The sequence below is a fragment of the Myotis daubentonii genome, chromosome 13 (genome assembly GCF_963259705.1).
Source record: "Myotis daubentonii chromosome 13, mMyoDau2.1, whole genome shotgun sequence".
Taxonomy (NCBI): Eukaryota; Metazoa; Chordata; class Mammalia; order Chiroptera; family Vespertilionidae; genus Myotis; species Myotis daubentonii.
In genome coordinates, this window is record NC_081852.1 from 43,346,474 (window position 1) to 43,372,706 (window position 26,233).

General features: G+C 47.3%; 1 protein-coding gene across 2 annotated transcripts in view; it reads left to right on the forward strand.

The window, feature by feature from the left end:
• The first annotated feature begins 196 nt into the window (after positions 1-196).
• The window catches only part of UBTD1 (ubiquitin domain containing 1), a 58,096-nt gene continuing 32,059 nt past the window's right edge, over positions 197-26,233 (forward strand). The window contains exons 1-2 of one of the 2 annotated variants that reach the window (XM_059660980.1): positions 197-776; positions 13,714-13,858. In XM_059660980.1, coding sequence (XP_059516963.1) covers positions 13,816-13,858 — 43 coding nt within the window. In that variant the 5' untranslated portion in view covers positions 197-776; positions 13,714-13,815. The remainder of the gene's footprint in view (positions 777-13,713; positions 13,859-26,233) is intronic. The other variant, XM_059660979.1, reaches the window with a different exon arrangement.

Genomic DNA, 26,233 nt, shown 5'->3' on the forward strand with positions numbered 1-26,233 from the left:
GTGCTTGCCGGTCCTGGTGAGGCAGTTCCCGGGAGGCTGGAACGGCCACTCCCCGAGGGCGGGGCCTAGATCGGGGAGGTGGCTGCTGGGCAGGCAGCCGGAGGCCATGGAGGGCCAGTAACTTCTGGCCCGGCTACCCCGGAGACCGGCGGCGGGGCGGGTACCTGACTGGGTGGGGCCGAGGGGCGGTGCGCACCCTGGGGGAAGCCAATGAAAAAACCAGGCCCAGCACGAGGGGGCGGTGCCGTGGGTCACGTGCGCACCTGCGGCCGGCGGCCCAGCGCCCGCACCGCGAGCCCGAGGCTGGGAGCGGGCCGGGCGGGGGCGGGGTTAGGCAGGTGAGTGACAAGCTCGGGGGCCGGCCCAGCCGGGAGTCCGGAGTGAGCCGGGTGTAGCTGCGGCGGTGCCCGCCCCCTCTCCGCCCCTCCAGCGGAGCTGTTCTCCGGCCGGGCACCGTCGCTGGCCCCCCTGGCCCGGCCACCTGGGACTGTGCTGGGGAGTCGGCCACCTCCCTCTCTCCCCTCATCCGCAAAGTTTGTGGCGAAGCCGGCGCCGGGGCAGAGCGAACCCCAGGGGGGAGGTCGGGGAGCGCCCGATGACGGACGGCAGGAGCCGTTGACCCCGGACGCCGCTGTCCGGGACAGGAGTGCGGAGCAGTTGACCAGCCCGCCGCCGCCGGTGCATGGGGCCCGGCTGAGGATCCAGCATGGGCAACTGCGTGGGGAGACAGCGCGGAGAGAGGCCGGCCGCCCCGGGACACCCCCGCAAGCGAGCAGGTAACGACAGGGAAGGGAGCAGGGCTACGGGCGCCCCTCCTGTTGTCCCCCTCCTGGCCTGACCTCCCGCGGCTCCTGGCGCCTGGGTTTTCCCGAAGTGAGACGTGGAGGGGGGGCTCCCCACCCCTGGCTGCCGAGGGAGCCGAGTTGGGGCTACTGGGAGCGCTGACCCGGCTTCGAGCTCAACTAGCTCCAACTGGGAAGCCCGGGTGGGGGCGGGGGCGGGGGCAGGAAATGTTTCCAGACCGCAGCGGGGCCGGCGGAGGGGAGGGGGCCGGGGCGGATGCCGCTCTCCTGGCCCCCGGGCCGGGGTCGGATGCCGGCCCGTTGGGGCGCAGCGAGGGTGGCCGGGCGTCCCCAGAACTCAGCGAGCGAGGCGAGAACCGCCGCTCCTTCCAAAGGCTGTGTCATTTCATTATCCGGCTGCAGATCGTGTCTGCCGGAATCCGACTTGCAAAAGCACCGCAGGACTCTGGGAAAGAAATCTGTATTTTTCCCCGCAGGGCTTTCTGGAGTCTCCGGGCCATCTCGGAGTCTTGGAAAAGCGGGGAATCGCCCTGGGGTTTGTTGGGATCCTTCCCGGCCGTGGGAATGGGATCTGCTCCCTGGTGATCCGCGAGGGCTGGGCAGCGCCTGCTCACTTTCTTGGTGCCCTCCTGTCCTGGCGCTTCGCCTCGGGGAGAAGTCTGACGGTCGTTGCCCCAGTCTCGGCCTCGTACTGACTTCCTTCTCTGGGGGTGTTGCAAGGACCTTCTGAGAATGATAAAATCGTGGGCGTTAGAGGTGCAAGGCGCCTCCGAAACCTGTCTAGAACCCAAATAGACCCTACCTCCTCCAATCCGAGAAAGCCCAGATCCAGCGAGGTGGAGTAACTTGCCCAAACCCACACAGCTGGTTAGCAGTACAGCTGGGACTAGAGCTGTCTCCTCTCCCACCCAGTTGCCACATATCCCCTGATGTAAGAGAAGCCACAGGCAGAGTAGTTAGTGAAGTGGAAACTGTAGTTGGAGTTTCCTGTCTCCTTTGATGCCTAAGGTGTGTTGACTGGGTTTCGGAAACTGGAAAGATGGATGAGGGGGAAACATGGGGGAATCGGGGAAGGATGTCTGTGTGGTGAACAGGATGACTTGTGGAAGGAGAAATGTACTTTTGGGGGGGGGGGAGTAAAATTTAACATTGAGATCCTCTTGGCAACCCGGGCCATTCTGACTGAGGAAAGTTGATTCTCAAACCCGAGCTCTCTCTTTCATTCATTCATTCAACTAACAAATGTTTATTATCTATGTGCTCAGTTCACACAATTGATTTTGTTGCATTTGAAACTCCTACTTGAAATTTTCCCCTTCCTCTTTTGGCATTATTAGACTATCTTGTTTCTGTGTGTGTGTGTGTGTGTGTGTGTGTGTGTGTGTGTGTGTGTGTGTTTCTCAGATCACTACTAGGTGTGGACACACCCATGGGTCAGTTTGACATTTCATTTTTTTCTCTCATTACTCTCCTTAGAGAAATCTTATTCAGTATCACAAACCTTTGTCCATTGGGAATACCCATATGCTGTATTTTCACTTGAACATTAGACTAATATCTCTAAATGCCCACTGGACACACTGATGTAGTTATCCTCAGATTCCACACTTCTAAAACCAAGCTCTGCATCTCTTCCCTCAGTCCCCTTCCCTTTGCTCTTCCATTCTTCCAGATGCCTAACTTTATTTGAAAACCTCTCTCTGCTGACTTTCTCTGCTTTCTGCCCTCTTCCTTCCAGCCAGTCACTTGGACTTGCTCTTTCTTCCTTCAGCAGGTCTTACAAACCTGCCCCTCCCCACTGTACTTCACAGCCTTGTCACCTCAAATGCAGCTCATCTCCCAGGCTGAAGTTAGTTCCCTACCAAAGGCAAGTTCATCTTCAGTCATTCATCCAGTGCCTGTACATGGTGGGCAACCCCCAGATGATGTTTATTAAATTAACCTGTTCCAAACCATATAGTTCTATGTTCAGAAAAAATTTTGTATCTCCCCTTGTTTACAAGAACAATCCTTCCATTTAAGGTGTGATTTCTTTCTCTTCCCTGACAATAAGGCCACCATTGTTTGCTCCTGCTATTCCCCACTGCTTATTAAGAGCCTTTTTTCCCTTTAAGTTCCACCTCAAACCCAATATTTTTCTAGAAGCACCTTGCCTGACAGTTTCACCCCCTCCTCAGTAGATCTGATTGCTTCTTCTGAGAACTCGTTCAGATACATCATGCCACTTACTTAACAATTGTCTACTCCATATTATTAGTCATTTCTTTGATGTTTACAGTCTTATATCAGCAACTACATTGCAAGCCTTGAAGAGTTAGGTTCTGTCTTATCCTTCTGTGTGTGTGTCTGTTTGTCTTTCTCATTCATTCATTTAACCATACACACAGGCACACATACATACTCGACACTTAGCTCAGTGACTTTACAAAGGAAGCACTCAATATTTGTTGACTTTAGAAAGCTGTCTCAACTTCATCTTACCATCTGAATTTTTCATGTAAACATTTTATTGAAGTATATTTCTACATTTTCTACCTTCTAGTGTATAATTTTTGCAATTCTGTGGGTCCTAGCTTTAAATAGCTTTATTAATATCCAAAGCCAAGGGGAACTATAACATGACAAGTTTGGTATAAGGAAAGGAATCCTTAATCTCAGTGTGCACATGGCATTCCTATAACATCTACAGCTTACCCTTTGCTAAGGACAGTTGTATGTTGTAACACTCATGCTTAAAATTCCCCTAGCTCCTACTGTAATGCTAATGCTAATGCTTACCTTTCCTTGGTCACTGATGTAATGGAAGAAAGCCTTACAGAGAGCTAGCATATGAGCTGTAGTCTTGGGCCTGTAGCTAGGTGACCCTGGGCAAGTCATCCGTCCTCTCTGGGTCACACTTTTAATATTTGAGAAAGGGAAGGGGGGTTATACTATATCATTAGAGAGCCATTGTAATCATCTTCACAAAGGGAACTATCCAACTTGAAAGTCATTGAGTTGAAATCTTATGCATTGTCCCCCTTTGGCCTTAGTTCTGTCTTCCTAGTCACTTGACAGGTGAAGCAGAGACTTGACACCCACTGGTCAGGCAGTATTGCATTAGCTGGAAGAATTAGGCAGTCCTCTCATCTCATCAAGTTTTGTGATTGTCACTTTTTAAAAACTGTTATTCAGCCCTAGCTGGTTGGGCTCAGTGGCTAGACTCTAGGGCGTCGGATTGCAGACTGAAGGGTTCCAGGTTCGATTTCGGTCAAGGGCACATGCCTGAGTTGCAGGCACGATCCCCAGTTGGGGGCGTGTAGGAGGCAGCTGATCAATGATTCTTATCATTATCATTGATGTTTCTATCTCTCTCTCCCTCTCCCTTCCTCTCTGAAATCAATAAAAATGTATTTAAAAAACAAAAAACCTGTTATTCATTTTTAAAAACTGTATTATTGAGAGTATTACAGATGTCCCTCCTTTTTCCCTCTTGTCCTCCATAATCCCGTTCCCACCCTGATCCAGGCCTTCACCACCCTATTGTCTGTCTTCATGGGCAATGCATATTTGTTCTCCGGTTAATCTCTTCCTGCCCACCACTGTTAACTGTTACTCTTAATGCAAACCCAGTGGTCTGTGTTCTCCCCTTCAGATCCTGGGTGGCCTTTGCATACTTCAGAGAATACTTGGGGGTTTACTCCTTTGGGGGGCTCCTGCCACCCCATACATATATGCTGGGTAGATCAATAGCTCTGCCCAAGAAGTGAGTGAGTAAGGCAGCCCTTCTCCTGGCCACCCCAGGATGAAACAGAGGTGGTAGAACAGGCCAATCTCTTGCCCAGCTCCACCCTTTGAGAATGTGGCAGGGCTGAAACCCAAATATCTGACTCTGGTGTGCCAGGCGTATCCACTTACATTCTGGAATCTCAAGCTAGGGATGGACAGACCCAGGGCCCTGTTTTGGGCTGGTTGGGCTTGGCAACGAATCAGCATCTCATTGTGTGGGCTGCTGTGGCTATTCTTGAGAGAGGAATTAGGCAACTTCTCCATTTGCTCAGTAAATATTTACTGAGTGCCAGGCACCTTACTGGCTGTGAACAGACCTGGTCCTTGGCCACATGAAACTTACAGTTTAGGGGGACAGATAATAAACATATAGTCTTACAAATTACATGTGGTCATACATGGAAATCCTGTATGATTATACATATAATTATGTATTTTTATTATATATGCTGGGGACACCCACATTTATCATTTCAGCCCATCCTGTCTAGCCTTATATAGTTTGCTGCCTACATAACACATCTAATGTCTAAAAGGCTCCTCAGATTAATATGCCCCAAATAGAATCCACACCCTTGCTCCTTCCACACTTTCCCATCACAGTTAATGGTGATTTAATCCTTCCAGTTGCCCAGGCCCCCAACATTCTAGAGTCATCCCTGACTCCTCCCTTCCTCTCACATCCCACATCCACTTATTCAATAGATTTTGTTGGCTTTGCCTTAAATATATCCAGAACCTGACTCTCACCGTCTTCACCACTTTCACCCTGGTCTAAGCTACCATTGGCCTCTTAACTGACCTTCCTACTTCCTCCCTTGTCTCTCGACAGACTATTTTGAGCACAGCAGCGAGAGTGATGCTGTAAACTGTAAGTCAGATTTTGTTACTCCTTTGCTCCCATCTCATTCAAAGTCCTTGTGTTGGCCTACAAGACATAATAGGATTTTCACCAGCTTAATTTTCTTAAACCATCTTTTGCTCTTCATTCCCTGTTCCAGCCTCTGATATCTGAATGGGTCCCTCCCTCCCTCTTATCCTCTATCTCCTCAAACATTCCTTTTCAGTTAAGCCCTCCCAGGCTATTCTTTTAGAAATCAACCTCTTCCCTTCACCACCTGTTCTCAGCATTATCTACCACTATTCCCTATTTTATTTTTCTTTACATCACTTATCATTACCTGACATTGGCTGTCTCCCCTATTGGATGTGGCCAGAGATTCTTATTTGTTCATTCCCTGGTACCCAGAGCAGTGCCTGGTGTATAGTAGATGCCTAATGATGAAACTAGTGTGTGTAACCTAATTGGTGAGGTTTATAGAAAAGCAGGAATGAGCAGATCTGATTGTGCTCCCATCTTAGATGGGTGTTAGGGCAGGTATTTGATGAAGGGACTTAGGCTGCCACCTCAGAGTGGTGTTCTGTTCCTGGGACTGGTTTCTCTCTCACCCAAGGACTAGGAAGGTCTCAAATACCTGGGGTATTAATTCCCTGTGGTTTGGGAGCCTCTTCCTAGAAGATACCAGGGCTGAAGCAGGAGAGCAAAGTGAAGCCCTCTTCAAGGGTTCTAGACAGGGAGTAGCACTTTCTAGCCATTCTATGTGTGCATCTATGTAAGAGTGGACACCTCTCCCAGGTACACATGGTATTTGTAGTCATAAACTCAAGGGGAAGTGATAGGGTAGTCTAACAGGCTGAGGCAAGGAAGAGGGTGATGTGGATTCCAGGCCTCTCTACCCCATTGACATGTTAGGGAATTTTTAGAATCATAGAATTTTAGAGTTGAAAGGAACTTGAAGATTTCTTTAACTTCTCTTTTCTTTTCCAGCTATTAACAAACAAGAATAAAGGTATATCTACTCCCTGCAGAGTTCACAGAAATATGGTGCAACCTATATAAAAACTGCCTGGGCTTCTTTAAGTTTCAAGTGTGCTAAGGCCAAGACATTGGAGGGAAGTGGTCAGAGTCAAATGTATTGAAAAGGGAGGAGGTCTAGTCTCTTTGCCACTTTTTTGAGTGGTGATCTTGGGCCAATCATTTGTTTGTGCTCAGTTGATCCTCTGTTTGATAAATAAAAATATGATAATATCTCCAGTTGACTTCAGAGAGATGTTGTAGGGATAAACTAAGCTGACACTGTTTTAAAAATTGCTTTCATGGCTGCACTATCTGCTCACATATGAGGTCCCAGCTCAGAGCCTCATCTGGCATTAATGGGAAATAAACCTTGGTTCTCTGCTCCTTCCTAATTGTGTGTTACTTTGGACAAGCCTCTTGGTCCCTCTGAACTCCGTTTCCCCATTTGTACCCTGCTGACCTCCTAAAGAGGTTGTAAGAATCAAGTGAGATCCTGGATGAAAAAAGACTGTGAACATAGTTTCTATTATCCAAAGCTACAGAATTTTTACGCACAAAACCTTAGCCAGCGATTCCCTCCACACCATAACATTGAAGTTTACTCTTTTTAAAGGAACAAAACTATAAAAGAAATGTTTTAAAACATTTTCGGATGGGACTCATTCTGAAATGGATGATATGCTTATAAGCAAACTATGCTGAGCATGAATAACCACTGCAACTTGAAATGTTGAGTTTGCATCTATATATACAAAGCACTTGCTTGGTGAAGGTGGGGACATCAAAAGCTTCTTTCTGTCCAAAGTCTTTGTATCTGAAAGGAGAGGGGAGATGGGGGTAAACTGGTGGCGGGCAGAAGGAAATGGCCAAGGCAGAGCCTGTTCAGAAGCCCTACCTCCAGGTGCCAGGCAGCAGCATTGGTGCGAGGAGGCTCTGAGTCCTGTCCCTGGCTCTGAATTAGAAGAGTGGGTCTTGCCTGATCGGTTATTGTGTTATGACGGTGTCAGGCCTTTGGGCTTATGAGTCTCTAGGGCAGTGGGCCCCAAACTAAATGGTTCTCTGCTGCTGTGCATTTGGGGTTCATGTTTCCACCTATGGTTGTTGCTCTGTTTTCTCCCTGATAGTTAATGGTCACTTCCTCCCCTCCCTAGTAAAAAATTGTGGTCAAATACACATAACATAAAATTTATCATTTTGATCACTTTTAAGTGTACAGTTCTGTAACATTAAGTACATGCATGCTGCTGTACAGCCCTCACCACCATTCATCTCCAGAACTTGTTTCATCTTCCCAAACTGAACCTTTGTACCCATTAAACACCAGCTTCCCATTCTCCCCTTCTCTCACCCCTGGCAACTGCTATTCAACTTTCTGTCTATGAATTTGATTACTTTAGGTATCTCATAAAACTGGAATCATACAGTATTTGTTCTTCTGTGTCTGGCTTATTTCACTCAGCATAGCATTATCAAGTTTCATGCATGTTGTAGCAATGTGTTAGAATTTTCCTTATTTTTAGGGCTGAATAATACTCCATTGTATGTATATACTACATTTTGCTTATCCATAAGCCATCATAGGACACTTAGGTTGCTTCCACCTTTTGGCTGTTGTGAATAATACTGCTGTGAACATGACTGTACAAATATGTGTTTGAGACCCTGCTTTCAGTTCTTTTGTGTGTAGGCCTAGAAATGGAATGCTGGATCGTGTTTTAATTTCTGAGGAAAACACTGTACTGTTTCTTCAGCGGCTGCTCCATTTTACATTCCCATCAGCAATGCATGGGGGTTCCAATTTCTTCATATCCTTGCTAATACTTGTTATTTTCTGTGTGTCTTTTCTGTTTGTTTGCTGTGTTTGTGTGTGTGTGTGTGTGTGTGTGTGTGTGTGCACCCATGCTCATTTTTAGGTAGTAGCCATCCTAATGGGTGTGAAGTGGTATCTTATTGAAGTATTCACTTCTTGAAATCCCATCTGCTGGGCTCAAATAGCAGCCCCTCTCATTTCTTGAACTTGTTAGAATTATGCCTAGAGAAAGAGTAGATGGGCTCAAAGTGAAGCTTGACGGGTCCCCCAGAGAGGCAAATACAGGAGTTTGGGTGGGGAGAGTCTGTGACATTTTTCTGGTCAGTCAGAATTTGGTTTCTAACTATGTGGTCAATAGTTGGGATGGATGGATGGATGGATGTCTCCTGTTAAGCAAAGCATTTCTGTGTTATCATTTATCTGGCTCCCAAAGATGTTAATGCTATCTTACTCTGAGCACCACTTTTTTTTTTACCTCCTTTTTGCATGTGAGAGATGGAGGACTGTGGTTCAAGTGAAGAATGTAGTGCTCAATGAAAGGTATGGAGTATTATGGTGACATGGTAACATGGTGCTTGTCTGCTGTTCAAGGCCATGTGCTTCTCTCTGAGCTGTTGGGGACAAGATCTCTCTGCTTTCTGAGCCCCCTAGGAAGGGGGACTGAGTACAATGTGCTCCCACACCTCTGACCAGCCCCAGGCCCTCAACTCCTGTATCTATTGTCCTTGGAAAGAGACAGCTGTAAGGAAAAGGTCTGGAGCCCCTTCTTTCTGCAGGGTAAGGGGTGGGGGCAGTGGGGAACGGGGTGGCCTCATTTGTACCTGTCTGCTCTGGGAGGCTAGCACCAGAGCCCAAGCCTAGGCAGCCAACTGGTCCCCAAGTAGCCTGGATCCTAGAGTCAAGCTCATGGATGGAGTTTTGTTGTTTTTAGGGCTTGAAGAGCTGCAATAGCAACAGGTGGGTGTTTACCATGTGCCGGGAACATGGGAACATTACCGTGCAGTATCTCGGTCAATCCTCACAACTATTATCACCTTTTTACAGATGAAGAAATCAAACCTTAGAAAGCTAACACGTCCTGCCTACGGTCACAGCTGTAAACAACAGAGCCAGGACTGGAACCCAAGTGGTCTGATTTCAGAGCCCAGGCTTTTGGTCACTGTAGTTTATTTTCACTGGAATTAAATGTTTTTTAAAATAAGTGTTTATTATTGAGTACCTCTAGGCAACATGCTAGATCCATTCAGACAATCATGTTATTTGATTCTTCCTATTTTGCCTATGGGGACATTTTTACTCATTTTACATTTGGGAAAGCTGATGGTCTGGAACAGTGGTTCTCAACCTTCTGGCCCTTTAAATACAGTTCCTCATGTTGTGACCCAACCATAAAATTATTTTCATTGCTACTTCATAACTGTAATGTTGCTACTGTTATGAATCGTAATGTAAATATCTGATATGCAGGATGGTCTTAGGCGCGACCCTTGTGAAAGGGTCGTTCGACCGCCAAAGGGGTCGCGACCCACAGGTTGAGAACTGCTGGTCAGGAAGGTAAATTGATTGCTGGTGGTCATGGAACTCAGCTTAAGTACTTTGACTCAATTCCAGTGCTCATTCCATTGTGCTGTCAGCTCCCTCCTCCAACCCCCATGAAATGAATCTAGGAGGTCAGCTGTGAAGTCTGCCGAGCTTCAAGGACAGGGTCCACTCTGCTCCCCTCCTGTTTCTGTCACCTCCTTTAATTTTCCAGCAGCTAGACCCCAGCCTGCACATTTAGGAGCCACATATGCCTGGCACATAGTAGGTGCTCAATAAATATTCATTGAATGTTGTTTGAAGGCTGAGTTTACTAGGAGCAGTAGAATCTCAACCAAGATTGTGTTCCTAAAGAGAAACAAGTAGAATGCAAGCATTGTGTTTCCTCCTCCTCCTCCTTCTCCCAGAAGGAACTGCTCTTTCCAACTCCCAGATGCCAGAGACTTGAAAAGAGTGACCTGGCTCTGCAGACAGAATTACTCCCAAATTCCCAAGGGAAAAGAAGCAACAGTGTCACATTAGCGAAGTGCTTACAGGATCAGGTGTCATTCTTTGTAATTAATAAGACTAACGATCCATCCATTGCTCTGCTCAGCATTTTAGTTTTCAAAGTGCTTTCTCAAGTATAATGTATCATTTGATCACCACACCCATCCTGTTAGGTAGGCAGGGCAGGAATCATTTTTCCTGGTTTATGGATGAGGATACTGAGACTTAGTGAGGGTGTTAAGCTGCTCAAGATTATTGACAAAGAAGTGACAGAGCAGTGAGAAAGCCTCAGGTCAGAGAGCCTTAGTTTCCACATCTGTAAAATGGTGGCAAGGGCAGTGTAGTCAAGGATTACTAGTATATGGGATCCTGTGTGTAAAGTGATCAGCAAGATGCCCACACACAGCAGATGCTTAGCAAATGATAGCAGTAGGTAGTTCATGACAATAACCAAGGCCACATTCAGTGTTCCTTTGGGGATTTGTATTCTACTGACTCCTGTTCAGCTTAGAGTGTTGGGAGGAGCGGAGTGTACCCACCCTATCCCACGGGGAAATCAGGTTTGGGCCGCTCTCTGGCCCTTCCCTGGAGTCAGAGTATATAGAAAGCTCTGGCCATGCATTTATTTTGATTTGCAATATCTGAGATCTTTCAAAGAGGATCTTTAGAAAATATAGTTTTCTTTTGGTAGAAGATAATTATGACAGTTATGACAAGTATTTTATTCATGTAGGGACTATTTGCATTTTATTATTACAGCTCCTCCAGCTCATTAGCCTCAGGCAAATTGTTCCGGATTTGGGGGGCCTCACTTTCCTTATGTGTGAAATGGAGATAATAGTGCCTACTCCATGGGGTTGTCATGAGAATTAAATGAGTTAATGAACATAAAATCCTTAAATGGTGCCTGGGACATATTAAAATACTCAATAAATGGTAGTTATTATTTTTTACTATTTCACCATGCTTGTCACTGTATTTATACTAGCTGTCTTCAGACTGTTCCTCCCCTCCCCCTGCCAAGTTGTGAAGCAAGGCCAATGAATTTTATATACAAAACCTAATTTCCATTGAATATACTAGTGCTGACTGGTTATCAGTTGTTCTTATCATTACTATCATTCGTTCAGGAAAGCAAATTGGAAGCAAGTTGCCCAAGAATGGTGTTTGTATAGAGATAGTCTTGAATTCAACTTCATTAAAAAAAAACGTGAATCATTCACAAAAACTTAAGAACTTCAACTCTTGTTAGTAACAAATCCCTTGCAACACCTCCACATTCTTGCTGATTCCAACAACAACTAGTGGCTACTTTTTGGGCTATCTTCTTACAGATGCAAATATTACTTGCCTGGAAGGTTAAGGCTCTAGAGCACCCTTAGTTTGCTGTGGCCCATCTTCAGCTTGTCAGACATCTCTGGATCCGCTGGGATTCCTTCTTGGAGCCTTCTATATTTCTCTGATACACTTTGTCAGTTGCAAACACCTCCTCCATAAACTTCCAAGAAACTGGCGATAAACATTAACACTTAACACACAGCCCCTGTAAGTAGAATTTAAAAACATTTGTTTTATAATTAGTATATACTGCTATTTATTGAGCCACTATTGTGTGGCAGGCTGTGCAGTAGGTACTTCATACACATTTCATCTAATCCTCTAGTAATTCACTGAGGGTGAGATGGTCTTCATTTAAGGAGAGAGGCCCAGTGATATCTACTATTATGTGCATTATAACACTGTGAGAAATGGAAGATTTTGGATTCTGGACCAGTTTTTGATTCTCAGCCCTGGTTCCTTCCATGCAATATCTACCTCATTGTCAATTTCAATTTAAGGGCTCATTGGGTTCTAAACAGGTAGAGCTGGTTTACTGACGTCATTGTCACTCATGACTAGCAAATAGTCCACTTCTGCCAGTTCTCACACTACACATCTTGAATGTGCCAGCAAGTGCACTTGGTGACAACTTTCATGGGTTTGTCCCTTCTTCCACCTCTCCCCACTCCCGTGCTGTGCTTAGGAAACAGACCACACTGTTCTCTCTAAATGGGATATTGCATGATACTGGTTATTTACTTAGAGAATGCACTCTTTCCCCCAAATAGATTGTCATGTGACTGACCATTTCATTTTCTGAGCTCTCTCAGCAGCTTCAGGAATCATCATCACTGAAATTGGTATTGTTTATTAATTTTCTGTTACATATGTGTTAGGCACCCTACTTCATTGCTTTCAGTTTTCACATCAGCCCTGTAAGTTAGGCATAATAACCTCCGCTTTATAGGTGAGGAAGCTGAGGCTCAGAGAGGTTAAGACATTTGTCCATGAAAACAGATGAACTGTTGTTCAAATCCTGGTAGTTGTATCCCAAGGCCTGTTCCTTAACCACCATGGGAAACTAAATATTCACTGCATCTGCCTGACACTGGGCACTGTGCCGCGCCCAGGGCCTATCATAGAGTCCATTCCTTTCCTCAAGGAGATTACAGTCTGATGAATACTAGAGCTTCTGTGATTTCTTTTTATTTTTTCCAAACACACTTCCACTTAAGCATCTCCAGTGGGTAGATCCATGACACAGTGCCGAGGGTCCAGGTCAGCTAAGGAGGCAGTCCTGGGAGCTGGGGATGCTCTGAATGCCGTGTTTACATCCCAGGCCTACTTCTTTGGTTACTGATTGCTCTTCTTCCCTCTGTGCTCTCACATCAGGTTCACAGAGCCCAGAGCTCATCATGGTCTGGCCCAATTTGATGTTCTTTTTTCTAAAAAAAAAATTTTAAAAAATATATTTTATTGGACCAGAAAAAAAATATATATTTTATTGATTTTTTTTACAGAGAGGAAGGGAGAGGGATAGAGAGTTAGAAACATCGATGAGAGAGAAACATGGGTCAGCTGCCTCCTGCACACTCCCCACTGGGATGTGCCCGCAATCAAGATACATGCCCTTGACCTGAATCGAACCCGGGACCCTTCAGTCCGCAGGCTGACGCTCTATCCACTGAGCCAAACCGGTCAGGGCCCAATTTGATGTTCTTATTCATGGCCCGTTCCAGGGCTGGCTGCTGAGAAGAAGGGGGCCTTATTTGGCTGGAAGCTTATTATTATGGCTTTTTATAAGGCCCCAAATGAAACTGTAAAACCTCCACAGGCTGTATGCACTGTTATTTGGGCCTTCTCCCTGGGGAGTAGGATGGGCTGGTTTTTGGAGTCAATAGGCTGAGGGAAAGCTTCGTCAGGCCCTTTAATCTGCAGCCGACCCTTCCTGTTTGAAGCTCAGTCTAGCTCTGTCCTTCCGTGACACATGCCCCATGGGAGATCTAGGGACTGGATGCCCGGCCCATTGTTGGTCGTCAAACACTTTTTCTGCAGTCCTGGACAGAGAGGCTCAGCCCGCTACTTCTGAGAGCACCACTCACTCCTTGGGCATTTGTCTATGCCAGGGGCCCTGGGCCAGAGGAAGTATCCAAGGAGAGATTTCAGCCTGTGGACCCTGTCCTTCCTGAATGCAGCCCACCACCCGGTGCTAGTTTGGGTATGAATGGATGGACCCCATTTTTAGGCTGGATCGGAGCCTTAGTTTTAGAGGTAAAATGATCACTTCTTCAAAAACTGTGAGGTTGGCAGTCTTGCTCAGAACCCATCCTTATCATTTAGGGGAAGGGAATTGGCAATTTTAAGGACTTCAGCTAAAGGAACTGGTTCAAAGAGGTCAAGCTTCTGGTCAGGCTGTTGGTCTGCCCTGCAAAGTCAGAGGTAGAGCTGATATTGGACCCAGGAAATCTGACTCCAGTTCCTGGGCCCTTTCTACTACATCCTGCCTCATTCCTGCAAACGTGTGCAAATGTTACACATGTGGCTTTCCATCTGTCTGCGGGGAGGAAGCAAAGACAAAAGTGTGAAACCATTTCAAGCAGACAGTGTACAGACAAGCAGAGACCAAGACAATATATGGACAGTTTAGAAAGAGTTAAGGTGGGATAGAACAGGTATTGGGGGTAAGTGAGGAGAGTTTGGAGGGTTAGGTTGGAGAGAAGCAAGTAATATGTTTTTCTTTATTGTAAAAGTAATATGTGTTCAGGTTAAAAAATGTGAACAATACCAGAAGGCCCAAAGGAGAAAATCTTTGTACTCCCACCACCGAGAGAGTCCCCATTCCCCATTTGGTGTTTATCTTTCTAGCCCTTCTTTTTCCTTTTAGGCAATAGAGTCGAGTTAGCGGTATACACCAAGGTAGGGAAGGTCTTGAGAGTAAATGGGGGCATTTAGGTCAAAGAGAGCCTCTGCTGATCCCTGCAAATGGGGTGCAGATGAATAATGTGGTTTGGGAAGAGACACCCAACATCTGTGAGCAGCAAGGACTAGAGCCTGTGAGAAACCAGGGACTCCAGCACCCCAGACTTGAGACTTGTATTTCATCGTTCACTACCCAAGTGTCTCAGGTTTTCTCTTCTCTGCTGTTGCCTAGGGATTTAAGGGTAAAAATTTCTCCTGATTTGCCTCAGAAGCTTGCTCCCCTACCCCCTATCTTGCAGACTCCCCTTCTTTCCCATTTACCTCCTGTGTTCTTCAGCGGTGTTCTCCTTCTCTGGAGTTGGGGACACATAGCCAGTTTTGCCACACCACAAGCTTTGCTGCTGCGTGAGGTCATTTCAGGGGAGAAACTATATATAGCAGAGGACTAGCATCAGGACAGTTCCATATTGTTCATCACCCTTCCGCTGATGCAGCCAGGGTCACCTCGGACTCCGTGCCCAATGGTGGGCACTGCATTGTGTCTTCAGTGTCCTCTCTGTGTTCCCCAGCCAGGTCTCATCCACACAGGACCAGTGTTGTGGCCCTGCCCAAGTGAGCCTTTGAAAGAGTAGCCTCAGGAGAGAGGCAGTGGGGAGAGTCAGGCAGCCAGAATTCTCTTCCAGCTTTACCACTTGACACCAGTATGTGTAGCACCCATGATTCCCTGAGTGCTTCCTCATCTGAATGATGAAGGAGTTGGTCTGGAGCAGGAATTTTGTACTATGTTTTTTTAATTTAAATATTTTTTTAAAAAAATTAATTTCAGAGAGAGGGAGAGGGAGAGAAGGATAGCAACATCAATGATGAGAGAGAATCATTGAGCAGCTGCTTCCTGCATGCCCCCTACTGGGGATTGAGCCTGCAACCCCGGCATGTGCCCAGACCGAGAATTGAACTATGACTTCCTGGTTCCTGGGTCAACACTCAACTCCTAAGCCACACTGGCTGGGCTGAACTATTTTTTTAAGCCACTAGAACCCCTTCAGATGCAAGCTTACAAGGTAGCTTACAACCAACTGGGTGCTGCCAGGGAGATGGGGGCCAGTAGAGGTTCCCCTGAAGTCTTGGGGCCCTGATTGGAAATCACTAGGCAAGACCACCCTCTGAGGTTTCTTCCAGGTTTGGGCTTCATGGGCCTGGCCTTGTGATGGCCTCTGGAATAAGTGACCTATCAGCCGCGTTACAAGCTTTGTGACCTCTGAGACTTTGATGGTCATTTTGGGTGGACGGGGAGTGGCGTAGGGCAGAGTTTTTTGTAGTGGGGGGCGGGGGTGGGTGGACGGTGGGGGCGGCGGGGAGTAGCACAGAATTTGCAGATCCAGTTTGACTTGTACCCTGCACTGCCATGGGCTGTTTTTTCTGGCCTGCTCCCACCTGCTTTTCCTTGTAGTGCTGTTTTTTTTCCAAAAAAGAGATGAAAATGAGGATATAGTGCATTTTAGGCAAAGAAAGTACATTTACGTTAAGTTGCCTGGGGCTGAGTTACACACTTTATATGTAGGGTTTTTGTAGAGCACAGTGGTGCTTTTGGCAGAAATCAGAAAGCCAAAATCCAGGGCCAGTTTCCTTCATTCAGCAAGTGTGTTTGTCGAGCCCCTACTTTGTATTCCTGGAGGAGCACAAGGGAGATCCCAGCTGTGTTAAGACCTCTTGAGTACAAGTAACAAAACAACTGAACCTAGCTTAAGCAAAAAAGGTGATTTGTTAGAGGGTTCCAGGACCCCACGACAGGATTGCTCCCTGGCCTTAAGCAAGGATTGGAAAAGTCTAGTTAGATTCTCCCCTTTGTCTCTTGTCTGCAGCTTGGCTTCCTCCTTCCTCAGCCACACGGCCCCAAGTGTTTCTGCTGCAGTTCCAGCCACACTCAGAGGGACTCAGATCTCTAGTCCAGAGTCTAGATTCCCAGGGGAGCGAGTTCCATTGGCCCAGCTTAGGTCATCATGTCTCTACCCTTGGTCCACTCCGCCCTGATCGGAATGGGGTCACATGAACAAAACATACATGGCAGGAGCCACTCCTGACTCTGTGTGGATTAGGGGCAGCTTTAGAAGAGAACTTGTGAGCTGCACAGGCAGCCCCAAAGCTGCCTGCTCCGCCAGCCCTAAATGAGGAATTCTTCCCATGGAGGAAACCAGGTGTGTGTGGAACTCTTACTAGCCATACAGGGGAGACAGGAAAAGAAGGGACACTTGGCAGAGCTGCTTGTTGCCAGGTACATAGCTCTTCCATTTGGGGCTGTCAGAGGGCACAGGACTCCCCGAGCTGGTGTCTATAGCATCCCACATAGAGAAGAGGACTCTTTAGGTGGGCTCAGGGAAGGAGGGTTTGTTGGCAGGAGTATGGCGAGGCCTCATGGGAGTTGGGGCTGGACAGCAGTAAGGAATGAAGGCAGTTTTGTCTTTTGGGGTCTGATGGCCTCTCTGCTTTAATCTGAGCATCTCCCTTGACTTCCCTCTCTATAGACCCAGCCTTCTCCTCGAATTGCTTTGTTCCATGGGTGAGCACACCAATGCCAAGTTCTGGAAGCCAGTGGTTTGGCTTTTCTATTTTCTAGGTCATGGGACCACCCAGGTACAGGTAGCTAGTAGGGGGGCCTGATCGTGTGGGATGTGAGGCCATCCCTTTCAGAACTTGGGGCAGGATAGGCATTAAGAAACATTCTACTCATATATTCTACAGTCAGGCGATGCTTGTGGATGCAGGAGAGTGGAGCCTTGAAGGATGGAATAGAGGAGGGGCTCAGTGGACCAGTATGAGCTAAAGCAGGGGTGCAGGGAGGGGTCAGGGGCAGGCATGTGCACCTTCAGGAGTGGGCAATAAGGTCTGAAAGGAACCTTGATAGCTAAGTTGTAGGGAGGGGTGTGGAGGTGATGGGGAGCCACTAGGAACATTTGACCAGGGGGATGGGGGGACTTGAGAGGGTACTGCTGAATTCAACAGATGAAAAGGATGGCTAGGGAAGGGACAGGGAGGACAGAAGACAGGGAGGCCAACTAGGAGGCCAGCAGTATTCAGGCAGGAGGGAAGGGTCTGTTTTGACATGTCCAGAGTGCAAGTGCAAGAGGTGTGGAAGCCCCTTGGAAGAAAGAGTCCACAGGATTGGGTGACAGGTTGGCCAAAGCAAAGGGAGGGCCACAGATGTGGCAGGCAGGGCTAGGAGCATTGGCGAGGGCCTGGCAACACTGGGGACTTGGGGAAGGCAAGCTCTTGGAAGGAGAGAGATAGTCTCTAGAGCAGTGAGGCTGCTAGAGTGCTTCCATTCTTCTCAGTTGGGAGAACAGTGTACATTTAGAGCAGAAGGGAAGTTCTGAGGTAAAGGAAGAGACTGCTGGAGAATGGGTCATGGGCCCACCAGCTCCACTTCTCAGGAACTATGACCCTGCTCAAGTCACCTCAGCTTCCTCATCTTCAAAATGGGAACAATATCTGCCCAGTCCCCTCCTACAGATGTGGGGAAGTTCAAAGGTTATGTACATGACAATGCTTTGTGCACAGGAAAGACTTGTGCAGATTGCAAGCAGTCTTTCACTGTTGCTGCCTGTGTGACAACCTTTATGGTGACCCCTCTGTGGGGTCAGGGAGCCTTTCTTCCTAGACTTGCCACAATGTGACCGATGCTGGCCTCACGCTGGCTCCGAGCAGCCTGCCTTGCCTTCCAGGTGGATGACATTGCTGCTGACTCCATGTTACCTGGGGTTATGTCAATAACAATACCTGTCTGGAACTTGAATCTTGGGGCGTCTGAGTGACTGATTAGGTCTAGGATTAGTTCACTCCGCCTCTAACTTCCAGCATTCGCTGAGGGATGCTGTGTGTGGGCAGAGCCCAGTAGGCAGGACTCAGGCTGAGCTCTCATCTGTCAGAAAGAAAAGAGCAGTTGGGGAAGGGGGTAAATGTGGGCAGCTGAACCCATGTACATTTCAGAGTGGAATAGGAAGGCGATTTCTACTCCACATGGGCCTCGTTGGCCTGTTCTCCACAGAGAAAAGCATGGAGCACTTGTTCCAAAGTTCCCAGGAAAAGGGGAAATGGTGAAGCCTGCAGACTGTTTAGCCGCCTGCCTAGAAGAGGACTCAGATGGGCACAGTAGATGGTGGCAGTGATGGGAATACTGGTGAAATCCTGGGGCCTGTGAAGTCCAGGGAATAGAGAGGGCTTGAGGAGGGGACCGAGGTCAACAGCAGGAGAGTCTATGGCCCTTCTCATCTGTGCTGACCTTTCTCCATCCAGTAGTCCCAGTAGCCTGGTTCTTTCTCCCTAGCTCCCCTTCCTAAGGATGTGGCCCAGCTTTCCCCTGCTGCCCATACCTTGTTCTCCCTGGCTTCCCTGTTGCTCACCTGCAGCCTCCTCTCTCTTGGAAGGCCAGCTTCCTGTGTCCACAAAATCTTTGGTTTGGATCTTTCCCCCATGCTTCCTCTTCCTTCCCCTACAGCCCCTTTGGCCTCTTTTGGAGTAGCCTGCTCCTCACACCCCAAGCAAGATTTTGTATTCTCCTGGCAGCTCGTTTCCAAACTCAGGCCCCGTGGAGTAAGTATTACTTTTCCTAAACACAGCAGCTGTGCATTTCACTGGCCTGCTCAACTGTTCCTGTCCTCCGTCACAGAGGTCATGTCATTTGTGACAATAAATAGGAAATGAGAATGAGAGGGTTGCCAGGTGCCTCTGGGCTGCCCATCGAGCTGCCTGCATTCCTACTAGAAAACAATAATAGTAATAAAAATAATAAAACTAACACTTATAAATACTTTCTGTGTTCATTTATTTTCTAGATGCTCTGCTAAACATTTTACATTAATAACCCTGTGAGGCAAGCTGTATTATTGTTCTCATAATTGAGGGAAACTGAGGCCCAGAGAGGTTATATAATTTATCTGACATCTCTAGTGAGTAAAGGGCAGAACAAGACTAGAACTCGTGTGGGTCCGACTCCCATGCCCATCTCCTAACCATGGCGATGCGTCTGCCTCTAGAGGAGGGTTGTGGCCCAGTATTCTACCCCCCACATAAACTTCATCTCTCCTTCCCCTCCAGTTGCCTGTTGCAACTAGTAACTAATCCAGATAAGGAACCCTTGTGGTGTCATTCCCAGAACTGTGTTTTGTTTCTTTTGTCTCCATACCCCAAACAATGAGAAGATCTTTGGATGCTAGGTGTCATGGTATTTCTCTTTGTTATGGACTCTCCCATATCAGTGTCCCATTTTACAGCTAGAAAAAATGTCCAATTATCCTTTGTCAGGATAATTGGACATTATCCTGACAAAGGATAATTGGACATTATCAGAACTAGAAATAATAGCCTTATCTAGAAATAATAGACCATGGCTTTTCACCTGATGGTCTTCTCACTTAGATCATGTTGTCATTCTATGCTGAATGCTAGAAATGTGCCCCAGTGTGCCCCTTCGACACATTCTGTATTGACTTAGAACATTGCTGCTCTTTGGAATAGGCCCTTTGTGTTCTCTCTCATCTGTGAGTGGTGATTGTCAAGGGGGGAGGGGGAGAATGAGGGAATATCAAAATCTCTGGGTATTGGGCATATATGAAATTTGATAAAGTATATTTATTTTTTTAAAAATATATTTTATTGATTTTTTACAGAGAGGAAGGGATAGGGACAGAGAGCCAGAAACATCGATGAGAGAGAAACATCAATCAGCTGCCTCCCGCACACTCCCCACGGGGGATGTGCCCGCAAGCAAGGTACATGCCCTTGACCGGAATCAAACCTGGGACCCTTGAGTCCGCAGGCCGACGCTCTATCCACTGAGCCAAACCGGTTAGGGCTGATAAAGTATATTTAGTATCATAATCACATTTTAGGTTTGGAAATTATATGTGTGTGTGTGTGTGCATACACACACACACACACACATAATCAATAAAGTATTTTTATTGATTTCAGAGAGGAAGGGAAAGGGAAAGAGAGATAGAAACATCAATGAAGAGAGAGAGTCATTGATTGGCTGCCTCCTGCATGCCCCCCAATGGGTAGAGCCTGCAACTTGGGCATGTGCCCTGACCGGGAATTGAACTGTGACCTCCTGGTTCATAGGCTGACGCTCACCCACTGAGCCATGCGGGCCGGGCTATATTGTTTTTTAAATGTAAACCACTGAAAGTGGGGTTTACCAAAAATCTTGCCTGATGTTACAGTAATTCTCAGGTGGAGCCTGGTGCAGTTTTGGGTGGGGATGTGTATGTGAAGTCTGTGTTTATCAAAAGGGGGTATGTGTTTTAAAAGGCTGAGAAATGGTCTTTCAACAGGAGACCATAGTGTATCCTGTGGCTCCTCAGATATTGGCTAGTGGTCACAAGAATGATGCGCATTGTGTGGGAGCATCTTGCCTGCCTTGTCTCAGTTGGACCAAACCCTCTTGAAGTAGCCTACCTGATGGCTTTGCCACCTACTTCCTGAAGGCAATACCTAGTGTAGGCCCATTCCTGGAGAGTTCAAGGCTAATCTGAAGCATATCTATATATATAAAAGTCTAAGTGACCATTAGGACCCGCCAACTGGATGACTGGCGCTCAACGTAGGAGCTGCCCCCTGGTGGTCAGTGCACTCTCACAGCCAACCTCCTGCAGTCCCTCCCCCAGGACTGGGCAAGATTGCCCCAATCGCCAGCCAGGCCAAGGGACCCGACCCATGCACAGATTTGTGCACCGGGCCTCTATTACTTCCATAAAAGCTCAGACATGCATTGGCTCTATGCCTGCAGCTGAACATGCAGATATGCCCTGCCCTCATGTTACCCACAGAGTAGTGGGAAAACAGATTTTGCTCAAATAATAAAAATGTAATGCATGCTACAAAGGAGAGAAGAGGGTGTTGGGAGAGAATTATGGGACGGGGGAATGAATTATTTTGGGGTAGAGGATCAAGAAGACTTTCCTGAAAAAGATACCTAAGCTGACATGTGAAGGCTGAGACTGAGGCAGTCATGTTTGTCTCATGAGGCCCCACCTCTGGCCAGGGCTACTTGCTGGCCCAGGAGACACCTTTAGGTGAATTAGAAAAAAGATGCCTGCTCTGGGAAGAGGCAGCCCTGCCAGGGCCCACTGCTGGTGAACGAACATGACCTAGGTTTCAACCTCTGCTGGCCTCTGGTCCTGGCAGTCGTGTGTTGGGTACAACCCTGGGGCAGGGGCCCTTGTCCAAACTGGGTAGAAGGAATGCATGAGTGAAGGCCCTTGGGCAGCAAAGAACGTGATGCCTACCAAGAAGGGAAAGAAGCCTTTGGAAGAAGCAAGTGGCCACCTCATCTTTTCTCTCCTTGCTGAGGAGGTATTTTCCCTTTCAAGGAGGAGAGGGAGGCCAAGTCTAGAGCACTGTCTAGAGCTATTGGGCTGGCCAGCAAGCACTCGGAGTCTGCCTTCCATGGAGCTGTAGTTAATGAACCTCTTGCCATAGCAGATGCTCCTTCCCCAGTGTCCTTGGAAGAGAGAAAGACCATTAGGAGGTAGTTCTGGGGAAGCTGAGCATGAGACTGAGGTTCAGGGCTGTCTACTCAGACTCCCTGGACAAGTGCTTACTTTGTGCTGAGTTCTGTACTAATCTTGTTAATTTGGAATATCATAGATCTTTAACTTTTTTCTTTGTCTTCTCACCTGGAACACACTTCATCCCACAGGTAGGAATAATGGCCTCGCATACAAATGATGGCTGGTAAAAATGCTGGTGGGTGGAGAGCTCTGCTCACCTTAGGGAAGGAAGTAGCAGAGCATGCCTGAGGACATGGCATTCTGAATTCAGTTCTAGGTGCTTGGACACACTTGGACCATTAATTTATGGAGTAGACCAGTGATGGCGAACCTTTTGAGCTCGGCATGTCAGCATTTTGAAAAACCCTAACTTAACTCTGGTGCCGTGTCACATATAGAAACCATAGTAAAACAAAGATTTATATTTGCAACCATAGTAAAAGATTTATATTTTTGATACTTATTTTATATATTTAAATGCCATTTAACAAAGAAAAATCAACCAAAAAAATGAGTTTGCGTGTCATAGGTTCGCCATCACTGGAGTAGACTAAACTCTAAGCTCTTGGAGGGAGAGGTCACATCTTGTTGACTAGTGAGTCTGTAGTGCTTCGAGTGATATCTGGCTCATTAGAGGTGCTAGGTACGATTTAGAGATGGAATAATCCCCTCCAGCATCTCTTCAGGAAGGCTGTCTGAGTTCTAACCCAGGTTTACAGTCTCCTTGCCCAATGCCTGCCTTTGTGCCACAGCTGCCTAGTGACAGAGCAACCAAAGGGTGTTTGGGGGAACTTGAAATCATGTCTTGAGGAACTGGGACTGCTTAGCAAGAAAACACAAAGGTGCAGGAAGATCAGGAAGGCCGTTTTTAAATCCTGAAAGAACCGTTTGTTATCACTGTTTATTGAACCCTTCCTATGTGCCAGGCACTGTGCTAGCAGCTTCACATACATGATCTCATTTAATCCTCACAGTAATCCAAAGAAGAGCATATTATAATCTCTACTTAATCAGGAATGGAACTGGGGCTTAGATTAGATGATCCATCCGGGATCACCCACCTGGGATTTGGAACAGGTCTCTCACTTCCAAGCTCATAATTGCTAAGAGATTTTAACCTTCACACAGAGCTGCCTGGAGATTTTGTGATATTGTTTCAGAAGATGGAGCTGGCCCTTGTGGGCAGAAGTTCCAGGAAGGTAGTTTTCTGTTCCCTGTAAGGGCGTTCTCTTCCTGAAAAAGAGCAATCTGAAATTAGAAGGGGCTGCCCTCTGAGAGCCCATCTTCCCCTGCAGGACCTCCTGCCTCCAATGGGATCTAGTTCAGCAAAAGTTGAAGCTCTCCTACACTAGTCTGGTAGGTGCTTTTTCTGAATTGAGCTGTGTGGGCCACTCTAACCCAGGCACGAACAACAGTATCCAGACTTTCTGCATCACCCCAGCCCAGATCTCTGGGTTTAGTTTTCTTGTTCTTTATGAAGCCCCAACTGCAGGACTGGGCCCAGCTTTCCTCCAACAGGAGCTGGGCAGTAGTGTGTGCCTGGCCTACATTGGAATGGACCTTATAACCAACTGGCCAACTCTCTGGACCTTGCCATAGAGGCTGGCTCTCAGATGGGCTTCAAGGGAGGGCATACTGGATGGGCATACCTCTTTGGGCTCCATGAGGCTACAGATGTTTGTATGATTGCATTGATTGTCCTTTGACTTTTGCTTTGCCTCATTGACTTCCTATGGCCATATGGCTGGTTCCAGAGCACAGAGGTGTGTGGTGTAGAGCCGCTCCCACAACATCAAGTGAGTTGATGTAGGTGGGAACCCTTTTGCAAATTACAGAAGGCTGTAGGAGCAGGTGACAACTGATTGGAATTGAGCCCTGTAAGACATAGATGACATCCTTCAACTCTAGAGTGTTATGGCAGGACATGAGAGTTGGAAAATCCCAAGCTGTGATGTTGTCTAGCTGCCCACCCAGTGTGGATTTGCTCTACTTGGCACCCTTGCTGAGTCAGGTCAGTCAAGCTTTCTTTGAGCAAGGCTAGCTTTTGACAGCTCTAATGAGGAAAAAGTTTTGTTTTACATTGGCCTGGCCCTCTGCAGAGTGTGTTCCTGTACGCTGCCTGGTTGCCCCTCACCATGACCTGGTGCGGGGATGGGGATCTGCACTCACCTTGGATGAGCCTGGCCAGGCCTTCTTTTTATCTCCACTTGCTGGTTCCACATGATCAGGTCTTGGTGAACTTTTCCTTTTCCCACTCCTGAGAACTGAATTGGTGTGAGTATTGGTGACCTTATAGCATGGTAAGGGTAAAGAGAGGACATGGGCCTTGCCCAGGTCATCCCAAATGTGTGGCCAGGCAGAAAAAACCACCCCAGAGATGCTCAGTCTTGTCCTTTGCTACTCAAGTATATTCTGCCTCCTCCTGACCTCTGGCATGTTTTATTGGGCAAGATTCTGAAAGTCTTTTCTAAACAACAAAGTCAAAGCTTTTGGCTTTCTTCCTCATTAGAATGAACCTGGATGGTGGGGTGATGGCGGGGATGGACCTGTAGGAACCATATGGTACCAGGAACAGGACATAGCAGCTGGGAGGAGGGATCTGGAGGGGGGCCAAGGTATGATGGCTGAGCACCTTGGAGAAGGGCCACCATTGCTGGGGGCTAGGGCCATCCTGATGACTCCCTACTGTTTCTCCGTTAGAGGTTTTTCACCTCCCTGTCTCCTCTTTTTCTGACTTTCTCAGTTTTTTCTTCTTGTGAGGCACCCCTGAGCTATTCTGCCTTCCAGCTCTTTAGTATCTTCTCTACCCTCCTGGAGATCCCCAGATCTCAAGATTTAGCATTCTTGACACTTCATATTTCTTTGTAGCATCTCCTCAGGGCTCTGCAGCCATGCCTACTACTTCAGGGCAACTCCTGTCTGCACCTGCAGTTTTAACATCAGCACCTCAACCAGACATTCTGGAAGTCTGCCTACTAGCCTGCCTAGAACATTTAATTGGCTCTTGCAGGAAGTGACATTTTACTCTACAGGGACATTTCACAATCGTGCCTTAATCCTGAAGGACAGATCCTGTGGTAGAAATTTTATGTATCATGGCAGGCCAACAAGGAGGACATTTGGGGGTAACAGAAAGAAATGAGCATTTGTAGAGTACCTTCTGTGCCGGAACATACCGCAGTTTCTCCTTACGGTGGCCCTGTGAAGTGGCACCATTATTTCTGTTTTATAGATTTGAGAACTCAGGCTTGCTTGAGGTCACAAGGCCAGTTAATGTGTGGGATCAGAATGTGAATCCTTTTCTGCTTAGCTCCAGAGAATGAGCTCCTTGCCCTCTTCTGTGTGGCCTCCCTGCAGGGTCCCTATCTTCTTCTTCTTTTTTTAAATCCTTACCTGAGGATATTTTTTTCCATTGAGTGGAGGGGAGGGAGGAATGGGAGAGAGAGAGAAAGAGAAACATCAATGTGAGAGAGACACATTGATTGGTTGCCTCCCATATACACCCTGACTAGGGCCAGGGAGCAAGCCTGCAACCAAGGTACATGCCCTTGACTAGGAAATAGAATCTGCAACCCTTTGGACCTCTGCCCGATGCTCCAACCACTGAACCAAACTGGCCAGGGTGGTCCCTGTTTTCTTCACTGTTTCCTCTATAGCACTGAGCCCGGCACCTGGCATGAATGTGTGGTGATGGTTATGGAAGGTGGGATAGAGCTGTCGGGCAGGTACCAGGGTAGATCCGAGCAGTTCAGCAGATGATTTAGGCACCTGGGATCCAGGGCCATCCTCTGTCCTTGTACCTTCTGGTTGGGTATGACTTGGTAGGCACCCAACCTCAGAAGAGTTGAGAGATCCAGAGTGGAATGAAGGAGAGGTGGTGCCAGGAGTAGCAGACCCAGAGTTGCACCAGGACTGTTATCTCTGAACTGCTGAGGCTGAAGACTCAGCTTCCCTGGTTCCTGGTTCCTCTACGGGAGGTAATGTTGATGAGATTGGGCCTACCATCCATGGGCCAACTCCTTGCCCATTTTTCTTGTTCTCTTCTCTAGCCCCATGACAGCCAGCAGGTTGAGTGTGAGAAGAACCATAGATAGGCTAGAATAAATAATTGTATGCATTTGATTTTGCATCCCCTTAACCCTTTCTTACCAGTGGGATTCAGGTTTTTAAACATTTGGGA